Here is an 11,352-nt window from a genome sequence, read left to right on the forward strand (position 1 = left end):
CTATAGGTTTTATTATTATTATTATTTATATAGCACCTTACGCCATAGACCCCAAGGTGCTTTACAGAAAACACAATACACACAGCATAATAAAACATTAAAATAGCATAAAAAAGACTATTTTAAATAAAAGTAAAAACATTTCCAATCAGGTATATTAAAAAAAGGTCCATGATATACAGCATATTGTTCAATGTGTGGATTTATTATATACATATGTTAAATCTGTTGGTTTCTTAAGGCTTTCTATGTCTACCACTGAGAGTCGCTGTTGCACTGTTTTTCTGTAAGGCACAGTCTCCTCCTCCTGCTCCGTGATTATTTTGCGCGCACAGTGGTACAGCCGGCGGGAGCTTTGTGTAAGGTAAGGAAACGCTGACAGTAGCTAAACATGTAAAGTAGCTCTCATTTTATATATTGTTGTTTTAAAAATGGAAAAGTTCATATTACAGATGTAATGCGAATAAACCAACATCATAACATTCTGTGATTGCTGTGACCGTGAGGAAGTGTGAGAGTGGTTGGTTTTCATATTAAACTTAAGGTGCAAGTACAACTAGTCGACAGGTCCCGAATAGTACTGGTACAGATACAACTTCTTTTAGTTCATTAGGGTACTAACAACAGTAATAATCTACTCTCATTCGAGCTACACTACGGCCAGAAGTTGTACCTACGTGGTTTTTACCACAGCTGGTGTCTGTAATTTTCGACAGTAGTAAAAGTAGCACACTATAGTATAGAAAATAATGTGTATTTGCTACAGAATACTGGCTGAACACTAGGTCTTTTACAACTTAGCTGTATTTATTCTAAAACGAAGTGTATACAAATTGAGTGACTCAAAAAAAAAAAAAAAAAAAAAAAAAAAAAACTTTTAGCACTGTACAGCGGCTTTTTGGGTGTTTAATGTAGTACCGTACACGTTATAGTACTGTAAGTTAGTAAGTAAGTAACCCTCAAAAGATTGCGGCATAATTTAACATCAGCGCTAAAGAATGAGAAATATAGTATTTATTATTTTATTGGCTTTACCGTACGTTTAGAGTAAGGAAAATTGGCAATAATATTACAAATTATTTGTTCAGCTGTATGCAGTAGCGGCTGCTTTAATCGATGCCAGTAAAAAATACTGGTAGACATCAGCCTCAAAATAAACTGCTTTTGTTTTTTTTTTTTTTGGCTAGCTTGATTTTTTTTTTTTTTTTTTTTTTTTTTAACTTTTCTGTTTTTACAAGTGAAATGTTTAACATATTTTAGGTAGCGTGTAACAGACATTTCAATTTTTGGCGCTCATAAATGTAAATTCGTAACTTTATATTACAAACAAAGAAAATAATGAAACGCACGTGTAAGGCATTGGGTACTCTGCGAAACTCAGCTTGATGAGGTGCAGTATGTATAAAATGCAGTACATTACATTACAGGCCATGGCATGGGATTGGAAATTATTATTATTATTATTATTATATTATTATTATTATATTATTATTATTATATTATTATTATTATTAGTAAATACTTAAAAAAATCTTTATAATAACAGTAGGCTTCCCAAGCCAGCTTGAAAGCCTGTTGTTTTTGTAAAGATTTTTAAAATGTATTTATTTCTTTATTATTAGGCTTTCAAGCTGGTTTGGGAATAAGCCTGTTGTTGTTGTTGTTATTATTAGGCTTCAAAACATCAAACTGCTTCTGTTTGCAAACCGTTTAACCAACTAACTCTGCCACCAAGTTCGCCATCGACCGTTGACCTCTCCATAAGTTAAATGTAAAACTAGCTTATAACTCCTTAGTGCACATAGTTATGGTTACTATTCAACACATTTAGGAACCCATATATACTCTATTAAAAAATGACCATGATCGTGACCTTTGACCTCTCCTTAAGGTTAAATGTAAAATTAGCTTAACTCCTTACAGTGTGTAGATATGGTCACGGTTACTATGGTTTTTAAAGTTATAAAGCATCATGAGATAATGAACTAATGCAGTATTTTGACTTGAAACTGCACCATGAATCTGTTGCTGATGTCTCTGTCGTACACACACCGCTCACTCGCCTCTGGCATCAGCAGGCACAACACAACACTCCACAACATCAGGAAACATGTAAACCAGCAACTACAACAGCATTGATCGCATTGCAAACACAACAGTTTTTGTTGCCGATTTTTAATACACGCATCGCTATACTGTACTCGAATTTAAGATGCAGGGTAGTTTGGTGAGTCTTAAATTTGAAGGAATACGGTACAAAGAGAAAGAAATTGACTGTACTGTAGTTACAATACTGCTAAGTTTAAGGATCTACTGGTTTCTTGTTAATGTTCTAGTATTTTTGTTTTCAAGTTACAGTAGCTAGATAGGCTGCCAGGCAGAGTAAAATTTGTTGCTGGATCCACGGATTGTGAATTTTCTCCAACGGGAGCATCTGCATGAGATCCTTAATCCAGTGGACATACAGAGGAGGGGCTGATTGCTTCCAAAACTATAACATTTGGCATCTAGCTCTTAAAGTTAAAAAGGTCAGTGTCAGACTGCATCCTAGACAGACCAGTTCCTTCGGGTACAACTCCAAAGAGTGCAACAATTGGTGAGGGATCAATGGGTGCGCCTAACGCTTGAGACAGAAAAAAAAAAAAAAAAAAAAAAAAAAAAAAAAATGGAGGACCAGAAAGGTGTCGGCTAGGGACAAGACCAAAACATATGGAAGAGAGAGGCAGGTGCTTCTTTGCATCCGTCACACGTAGGGTCCAGTCCAAGATAGATTATGGCTAATTTAGTTTTAGAAAAGTGAAGACGGTGTAAAACTTTAAATTGGATTAGCCTGTGGTGAGCCGAGAATGAAGAAGAGTACACTGGACAGAATAGATTCCCAGATGCCATCTGAGATGTCAGACCCAATGTCCGGTTCCCATAAAGTTTTTAATATATTTAGTGAAGGACAACTTAAGTGTTAAAATATGGCTGTAGATGGTAGACATGATGCCTTTAGGTGAAGGATGTACTGCTAGAATAGAATCAACAGGGGACGAAGGGGTCAGACATGGAAACTGCACAACTACGTTACCTACGTAATTATGAATTTGCAAGTATCGAAATAAATGTGTTGGAGGTAATCCAAATTTTTGTGACAGCTGTTCATAAGAGGCAAAATTGGCTTTAAGATTTGTAATGCCATTATTTCGTCAAATATGTAAAGAGGAGATAGTGTGCAATATTGAATAAGCAAGTTAGTTAGTTTGGGGAACTCCATAGAACAATGTAGACAGACATTTTAGTGACACTGTCACCCGGCTGGCTTGTGGGTGACGTCAGACCAGGAAATGGACACACACAAGATTGTGAGGTGAAGCGTTGATGAGCGGATTTATAACAAAAAAAAATTTACACAAACAAAACAAAACACTTTTCAAAGCAGAACTACACGATGACCAAAACAATCAGACAGGAGTAGCAGTTGTTACTTATATATTTGAGTTCTCTTTCATTCACATGCCAGGCACAATCTGCACGTGAAGTGATTAATTACCTTCCCTGCCGACCTAAACTAACAGTGCCCAAATACATACATTTTAAATAATAACAACACGCCACAAATACAAAATAATATATGTTAACACAGGGGTGGGGTTTACCCCGTCACCAAGACCAAAAAAATTAATTTAAAAACCTGATCGGTTCTGAACTTCTGGAGCTTTTGGTCTAATTTTAAGCACAGTGGAAGATGCGTGGTTGGGTAGTATGGTTGGGTGTCCTTTGAGTTTTTTGTAATTTTGCTTTTGTGGATTCTATTGCTATGCCTTCATTCTTTTTGGACACAAAAAATCTGTTTGTGTCTTTTAGTTTTAGTTTTTTGTATTGCTAAATTGTCAAAACTTTAATATATGAAGAAAAAAAAAGATTTGTATACTGTAACATTAAGACTTTGTACTTTATTGAGACATTTTCACTGGTACCCCCATAATTTCCTCTGGGAACTTCACCCTTAATGGGAAAAAGTTTGAGAGCCCTGCTTTGTCATTTTAAATGCCGTTGATTCTTATAGTCTTTTGGTAGACCCTGATAAGCATGGGGTAAGGAAGGTCATGAAACCAGATGTTTTATTGAAGATTGGCATGTCGAAGATTTTTGAGAAGATTTATTTATTTATTAACTAGAGAATGTGAATCTGCCCCTGTATTATTTGTCTGTTATGATTTGAATGTATTGTTTTGTGTTTATTTAAAGAAAGTGATTATTATTGGTGCAATTCCCCATCCAGCCAAACCTATGTGTAATGTGGCCACCTCCAAATTCATTAAGTGATTACCAATTTGGAGATGGCCACGTGTATGTAAACAGCACATCAGCTGCTCAGAGGGGGTGGTGGAAGGAAGGAAGTATAGTGAAGGAGATAAGGATTTAAAACAACAACTGCTACTTGTGCTCGATTGGACCAGCATGGTATTTGTTTTGTGTAGTGTTTTGATTCTGTTTAAATATTTTATTTGTTTAAATAAATAAGAGTGCTTTGGTGACTCCCCCATGCAGTCGTTGTGAGAGTCTGTATTTCCTGGTCTGGTAACATCACCCACCTAGCCACTCGCACTGCATAATCTATATAAAGCAGAAATGTGTAATTACATTGTGTACAAATGTGAACATTTAGCCTAAATTCCATGAAAATATTCTGCTTTTTATAGCTGTTCATATAAAATGCATGTAACCTAAATTTGCCATTTTCAAATACAGTTAGTACTGATTTTTCTGTATTGATGTCTTTGTATTTATTATTATTATTATTATTATTATTATTATTAGTTAGTCATAGTAGTAGCTAGTGTTATACCGAATAATCTTAATACTGCACGTATTTAATCATTCTCTCATGTGATTTTTGAGTTATAAAAAGAAAATTGGCAAGTTTGCTGAATTTCATATTTTAGTAAATGTAAATTAAAAACAATTGAGCCCTTGAAAACCACACCAAGCTGGAGAGTGAGACAACAATCTCTCTCTCTAGTTTTTCTTGCTATTTATGGTTTTTCTGAGTATATAAAGCAGGCAACTCCAAAAAGCCTGAGTTTTCAGGGCTGATTTATGCAGTGTACTTTTTTTATGTCTTGTATTATTTATTTTTTTTTTATGTAAAACTAGTTTTTGTTTGTGTATCACTGAAACTGTTTTTAAAATATGTATAAATAATTTGTTCCGTATAAACTTTACTTTTTTTTTTTTTTTTTTTTTTTTTTTCCCCAATGTTCCATTTAGGAGATACAGGCAAGTTCTAACAGGCTAAGGCAAGTTCAGCGAACATGAGTTCAGTACACCTGAGTGAATGGCAAAAACGGTCCTTTGACATTACATCTGGCACCTGCACACCTGAACAGAAGGCTGATGCCTACCGCGCACATATTCTAGACATTCAGTATGCATGGGCGAACTCGGACCTCTCCAATGCCTGCACTGGGAGCTTGTTCAGGAAGTACACAGAGAAATACTCTGCCATTATTGACTCTGACAGTGCAGAGACCGGGTTGAATAACTACGCAGATAGCGTTTTGCATCTGGCCAGGTGTCAGAGGAATGACAGTGACAAATGGGAGTCGTCCCTTACAACAGAGAGCGTATTAAAGTTAAAATGCGTTCAAGGGATGATTGAAGCTGGTACAAAAAGCAGTAATGCTCTGGTGGCCCCGGCTGACATGAATGTAGTAGTCGGTGATGAAGTCTGTAATAATGCAGGTGATGATCATCCTAAATTTGCTGGCTCCTCTTCAACTAATAGGCCATCTAAAAAAACTAGTGCAGTACCATTAGTCACTCGCACTGGTATTGCCAATATGTCCTCCTTGTTTAATGACGGACCACTAAATGCTGGGGTTGCTGCAGCTTCAGTGTTTGGAAACCTGGAAATGCCTGGTGCGAGTTCGGCCAAACCAACAATAGGTCCCCCTCTAGCAGTGAGTCATTGTGGTGCAGGATCAAGTAATCTCTATGCTGCCAACCTGCCCTCCTTGTTCTCGTATTCTAACTCCACAAAAAGAAATGCTTTCTATGGCATCGCCAGTGAGGACGACATTGACTCATTTCAAACCGACGGGCAACGACCGCAAGAATATCCTGCCCCTTCTGACACAAGAAGCTACTGTGGGAATGGGAGACGAGCAGAGGAAAGTAGCCTCACCAGCTTTAAAACTGCCAAGGAGCAAATGCTTGTGGAACAGCAAAAAAAGTATGGCAACCAGCCTCAGCGGACACCCGCCATGTCATCCTACGGTGGGGCAAAAAAGTCCTTGGGAGCCAGCAGGTCTCGAGGTGCATTTGGAAAGTTTGTCCCACCTGTAGCAAAACAAGATGAGGACGAATATGGGAGGACAAGAGCCTCAGGAGGTCCTTCTTCTGAACCCAAGCTGCCCGTGGACGAGCGCTTGAAAAACTTTGAGCCCAAAATTATTGAGCTGATCATGAGTGAGATCATGGACCACGGCTCCCCCGTTAGCTGGGATGATATTGCTGGGCTAGAGTTTGTCAAGGCCACCATCAAGGAAATTGTGGTCTGGCCAATGTTGAGGCCAGACCTCTTCACAGGACTGAGAGGACCTCCTAAGGGGATCCTCCTTTTTGGACCCCCGGGTACTGGGAAGACACTAATCGGTAAGTGCATTGCGTGCCAGTCGGGGGCAACCTTCTTCAGCATCAGCGCCTCCTCTCTTACCTCCAAATGGGTAGGGGAGGGTGAGAAGATGGTGCGCGCTCTGTTCGCCATAGCGCGCTGCCACCAGCCTGCAGTGATCTTCATTGATGAGATTGACTCCCTCTTGTCTCAGAGGGTGGATGGGGAGCATGACTCCTCCCGCAGGATTAAGACAGAATTTCTGGTGCAGCTGGATGGGGCCACCACCTCTGCTGATGACCGGATTCTTGTTGTTGGGGCCACCAATCGGCCCCAAGAGATTGACGAGGCTGCACGCAGGAGGCTGGCCAAAAGGCTCTACATCCCCCTGCCTGAAGCTTTGGCAAGGAAGCAGATTGTTGTCAATCTGATGTCTCGGGAGAACTGTCGGCTTGGGGACGAGGAACTCGAGCTGATCATCCAGCATTCTGAGGGTTTCTCTGGGGCGGACATGACGCAGCTGTGCCGGGAGGCCGCCCTGGGCCCCATCCGTAGCATCCAGATCACTGACATCTCCACCATCGCTTCAGACCAAGTACGGGCCATTGTCTACACAGACTTTAAGGACGCCCTCCAGACCGTGCGCCCCACCGTGTCCTCCAAGGACTTGAAGCTGTACGAGGACTGGAACAAAACATTTGGCTGCAGCCGTTAAGAGAAACAAACCTGAAAACAACATAGTTTAAATCAGTTTTTCTTCCATATATACCATATGTTTCTAGTTGAATACGAGCAAGGTTGTCAAAATTGTTTTGCAATCAGTTTTTTGGAGATTTTTCAATTTGACCTTCAGGAAGTTTAAGCTTTTTTTAGTATATGACTACAATAGTACACTAGTAGTTCCTTGTTTTCATCTGCAGTTTAATTCATGCTGTCCTGACCCAAAGCTGAAGTAGCCAGCACCATATTAACCCATGGCAGATTCAGTTTCAAACGTTATGATTGAATTGTTGCTGGCAAGCAAATGTTTGTGTTGAGTGAAGAATATGTATTTGTCTTACTCTGCTCCTTGATGCTTGAACCACTTGTATGCTAAAAAATATTCTTTTATTTTCTGTTTAATTCAAGTTGTGATATACTGCAAATAGAAACATAGAGGAGAAACCAGAAGCTTACTTTTTTTTTTTTTTTTTTTTTTTTTTTTTTTTTATAAAACATATGAAACTGGACCTACATTTCAGTTCTCAATATAACAAGCTATTGATTGTTTGTCTCTGATGTATGAGTAAATTAATGTAATAAAGACATGAAAAAGATGTATTTCCAGAAATATGAGGACCATGCAACTTTACTTTTGGTTGTGCACTGTTTTGTTTTGCACAGAAAATAAACGTCTCTGTTTTGTTTGCAACTGAGCTCGATACACTTAAGTTCTTCAAGGCTTTTGGGATGAAAATGTTTTCTTTGTCTCCGATTCTGGGTGGATTGTATTGTGGTGAAGGCCAGTGCCTCTAATGCTGGTGGCTGAGGGTGAGAGAATAAGAATCGCCATATGCTGGTTAACTGCTGAACCTAGAACAGTCATGCTTTCTATGACCATATTAGAGACATCTCTTAGATATAAAATAAGCACTGCTCTCCTGTAAGTCAAATAAAATTACTTTTGGCTGTGTTCTTTATACGCAAGCATGGTGTTCAATGCATAGAAGCAGAACTCAGCAGAATAAAATGCCACCTATGTCGGTGAAACAATTGTATTACAAAACTGGCACATATACTTGATGTAGACAATTAACAGAACTAAAAACTTTCTTTTCACTATGCCAAGTACAAACATATACCACCACCAAATAGATTTGAAACATTTACATTTCCAGTACAAGTTCAGGTCTTTTTTTTCAGCATTTAAGCAGGCAGTGTGGTCCAGTGGTTAAAGCCCAGCACTTGTAACCAGAAGGTCACTGGTTCAAATCCTACCTCTGACACTGACTGACTCACTGTGTGACCCTGAGGAAGTCACTTTACCTACAAGTGCTCCATCCTGCAGATGAGATGTTAAATCAATGTCCTATTGTAAGTGACTGCATATAATGCAAACTTCACAGCCTACCTCTTTGTGAGGGTGGTCCACTATGAAAGGTGCTATATAAAGATATTATTTCCTAAACAGTAGTTTTGCTTAAATTCTTATGTTTTAGTAGTATGTTGTATTTCTGCAGTCCGGGTGATGGAAGCACCTGCCGTCCAAAATGTCAGCTATGCTGTCTTGATCTTGCAAATAATTCTAAAGAGGGATATGCTGTTTTTTACATTTTGCAGAAAACCTATCTAGGCTGTGCATAACAAATGAACCGGTCAAATGCATCATTTCTGTTTTTGAACAGCCTAATGGGTGCATGCTCCCCAGTTTTCATGTGGTATTCACTGTTTTGTTTCCTGTTTGGCAGCTTGGAAGCGATTGCTTGTCTCTTGTGGTGTGTTCACACAAACCACAAGGTGGAGTTATTTACTCATTCAGCTTTATCTTAATTGCTACTAATGCCCCTCCTCAGAAATGTGGGTTTCCGTTCCAACAGATAGTCGAAAGTTGATGGCTATCAGTAAGGAGCCCATATTGTTTTTAGTAATGAATCTGTAAACTGGTCTCCATCCATATTCCGTAAAAATGGAGGTAAAACATACTGTCAGTTAATTTGCGGAAAAGGTAACATCACTTTGTGTTAGGTAATTTTCTCTGAACCAGTTTTTTATTTTATTTATTTTTTTATATATATTTTATCTGAGATTACCATGAAACAGAAGTTCAGTTGTTTTTCTAAAGAAAACCCGCATTTGCCATATCAGTTCAGTAGTACAACTAATATTCAGTTTCTTAATAGGTTAAAGGGTTTAATTAATATTCACAGTTTCTTCATAGGTTAAAAGGTTCAAATAACCCTGCAGAACAGTTTCTGGTGCTATTCTGTGGTTTGAATGCACAATTGTTTACAGAACAGTGTGCGTGTGTGTGCACTTAGTAACCAAATTAATCATCCACAATATATAAAACCAATATACAGAAATTGTCATTTATTAAGATCATGCCACCAACTGTGAATGTGTTAACCTGGCTTTCAGGACTCACAACTGTGAATGTGTTAACCTGGCTTTCAGGACTCACAACTGTGAATGTGTTAACCTGGCTTTCAGGACTCACAACTGTGAATGTGTTAACCTGGCTTTCAGGACTCACAACTGTGAATGTGTTAACCTGGCTTTCAGGACTCACAACTGTGAATGTGTTAACCTGGCTTTCAGGACTCACAACTGATGAATGTGTTAACCTGGCTTTCAGGACTCACAACTGTGAATGTGTTAACCTGGCTTTCAGGACTCACAACTGATGAATGTGTTAACCTGGCTTTCAGGACTCACAACTGTGAATGTGTTAACCTGGCTTGCAGGACTCACAACTGATGAATGTGGTTGCATTTGTAAAAATCAGGATTGTATTAGGGTGGTTAGTTGAACCTGTTTAACAAACTTGGACTTGGACTGACCCCCCCCCCCCCCCCCCCCCACCCCATGTGATGGGTTTTTAATTGGAGTAGAATATATAGTAAATAACACCATTGCAAATTGTTGGTCACATCCCAAGGTAGGTTCTGAAGACATTAGTGGTCCACCAAGATGTGACCAAAACCACCAGTAAACACTACTTTTTTTTTTTTTTTTTTTTTTTTAAATGTATTTTTTTTGTATTCGGGTTAATCCAATAAGAGGCTAAACTCATGATATCTGCATTTCATCGAAAAACATGCTCCCCATCTTTCATGTCTAGAACATCTGACTGCTATGGTTATTCATTTGAGGTCATACCGAGTGCTATGGAACAATTTCACATGCTTTTAAACAATGCATTGCCAAAACTAATTAAAGAACAAGTTTCTCAAAATTATAACAAGGGTGACAATTTGCTGAGCATGAACCTCAAAGAGTTATATTAGAGTATGTTGGGGAGGAATTATTTGTATGAGCATGGGAAAATGTTACTGGAAGCTTCAGCTGTATGCTTTTGCTTAGAACAGATGAGTGGGGTATTCCACTGATACCTATGCCTTTGTGAAATATGAAATTCTCAAGAATATGACGCAGAGTAATTTTAAGCTTAACTACAACTGCTTTCCACACCTCAACAGAACCATACGGTAATGTGGTGGGAAAGATGCATAAAGAGACCTTTGCTGTAAGAAAGTCAATCGTTCTAAAATGGCTTGGATAAATTATTGGCTGAACCAGATCCTACGACTACAAAAAACCCTGGCAGTTAAGGACTCCTGGTTACTTAAATATTCAGTATTTGTATCATTTTTATAGTCATAACAGAACTTAAATATAAATTAAAATGATGATTAATTTCCTTGGATTTCTTTTCTTTTTCCCCTCATCTCTTCAGCCATGGCAATAGTTCCTATAAACCCCCTGGTTGAACAAAGTTTTGCCGAACTGCAGGATCTGAAATCAGGGTGGAGAGGCATTGCATTGGACCCTAATGAAGGGACCACATATGACACAAAATAGGTTCTTATTTTCAAGAATATGGTATGAAGAGTTAAATATATTAATGTAATTGCAGGCAGCAGTGTGTATTATAATTAGGGCTTCTGATTATATTAAAAAAAAAAAAAAAAAAAAATAGGAAATGGATAGCCAATAAATACTGGAAAAACTCTGGAAATGGTTAATAAATTAATTTCCATTAAAAAAATAAA

The 11,352-nt window shown here is 38.3% G+C and overlaps 1 protein-coding gene across 1 annotated transcript; it reads left to right on the forward strand.

The window, feature by feature from the left end:
* Nucleotides 1–330: 330 nt before the first annotated feature.
* On the forward strand, nt 331–7,807 carry LOC121312947 (fidgetin-like protein 1). Its single transcript, XM_041244932.1, has 2 exons — nt 331–364; nt 5,257–7,807. The coding sequence occupies exon 2, from the start codon at nt 5,301–5,303 to the stop codon at nt 7,314–7,316; it is 2,016 nt and encodes a 671-aa protein (XP_041100866.1). The 5' UTR covers nt 331–364; nt 5,257–5,300; the 3' UTR covers nt 7,317–7,807.
* Nucleotides 7,808–11,352: the final 3,545 nt, after the last annotated feature.

The sequence above is a fragment of the Polyodon spathula genome, chromosome 3 (assembly GCF_017654505.1).
Source record: "Polyodon spathula isolate WHYD16114869_AA chromosome 3, ASM1765450v1, whole genome shotgun sequence".
NCBI lineage: Eukaryota > Metazoa > Chordata > Actinopteri > Acipenseriformes > Polyodontidae > Polyodon > Polyodon spathula.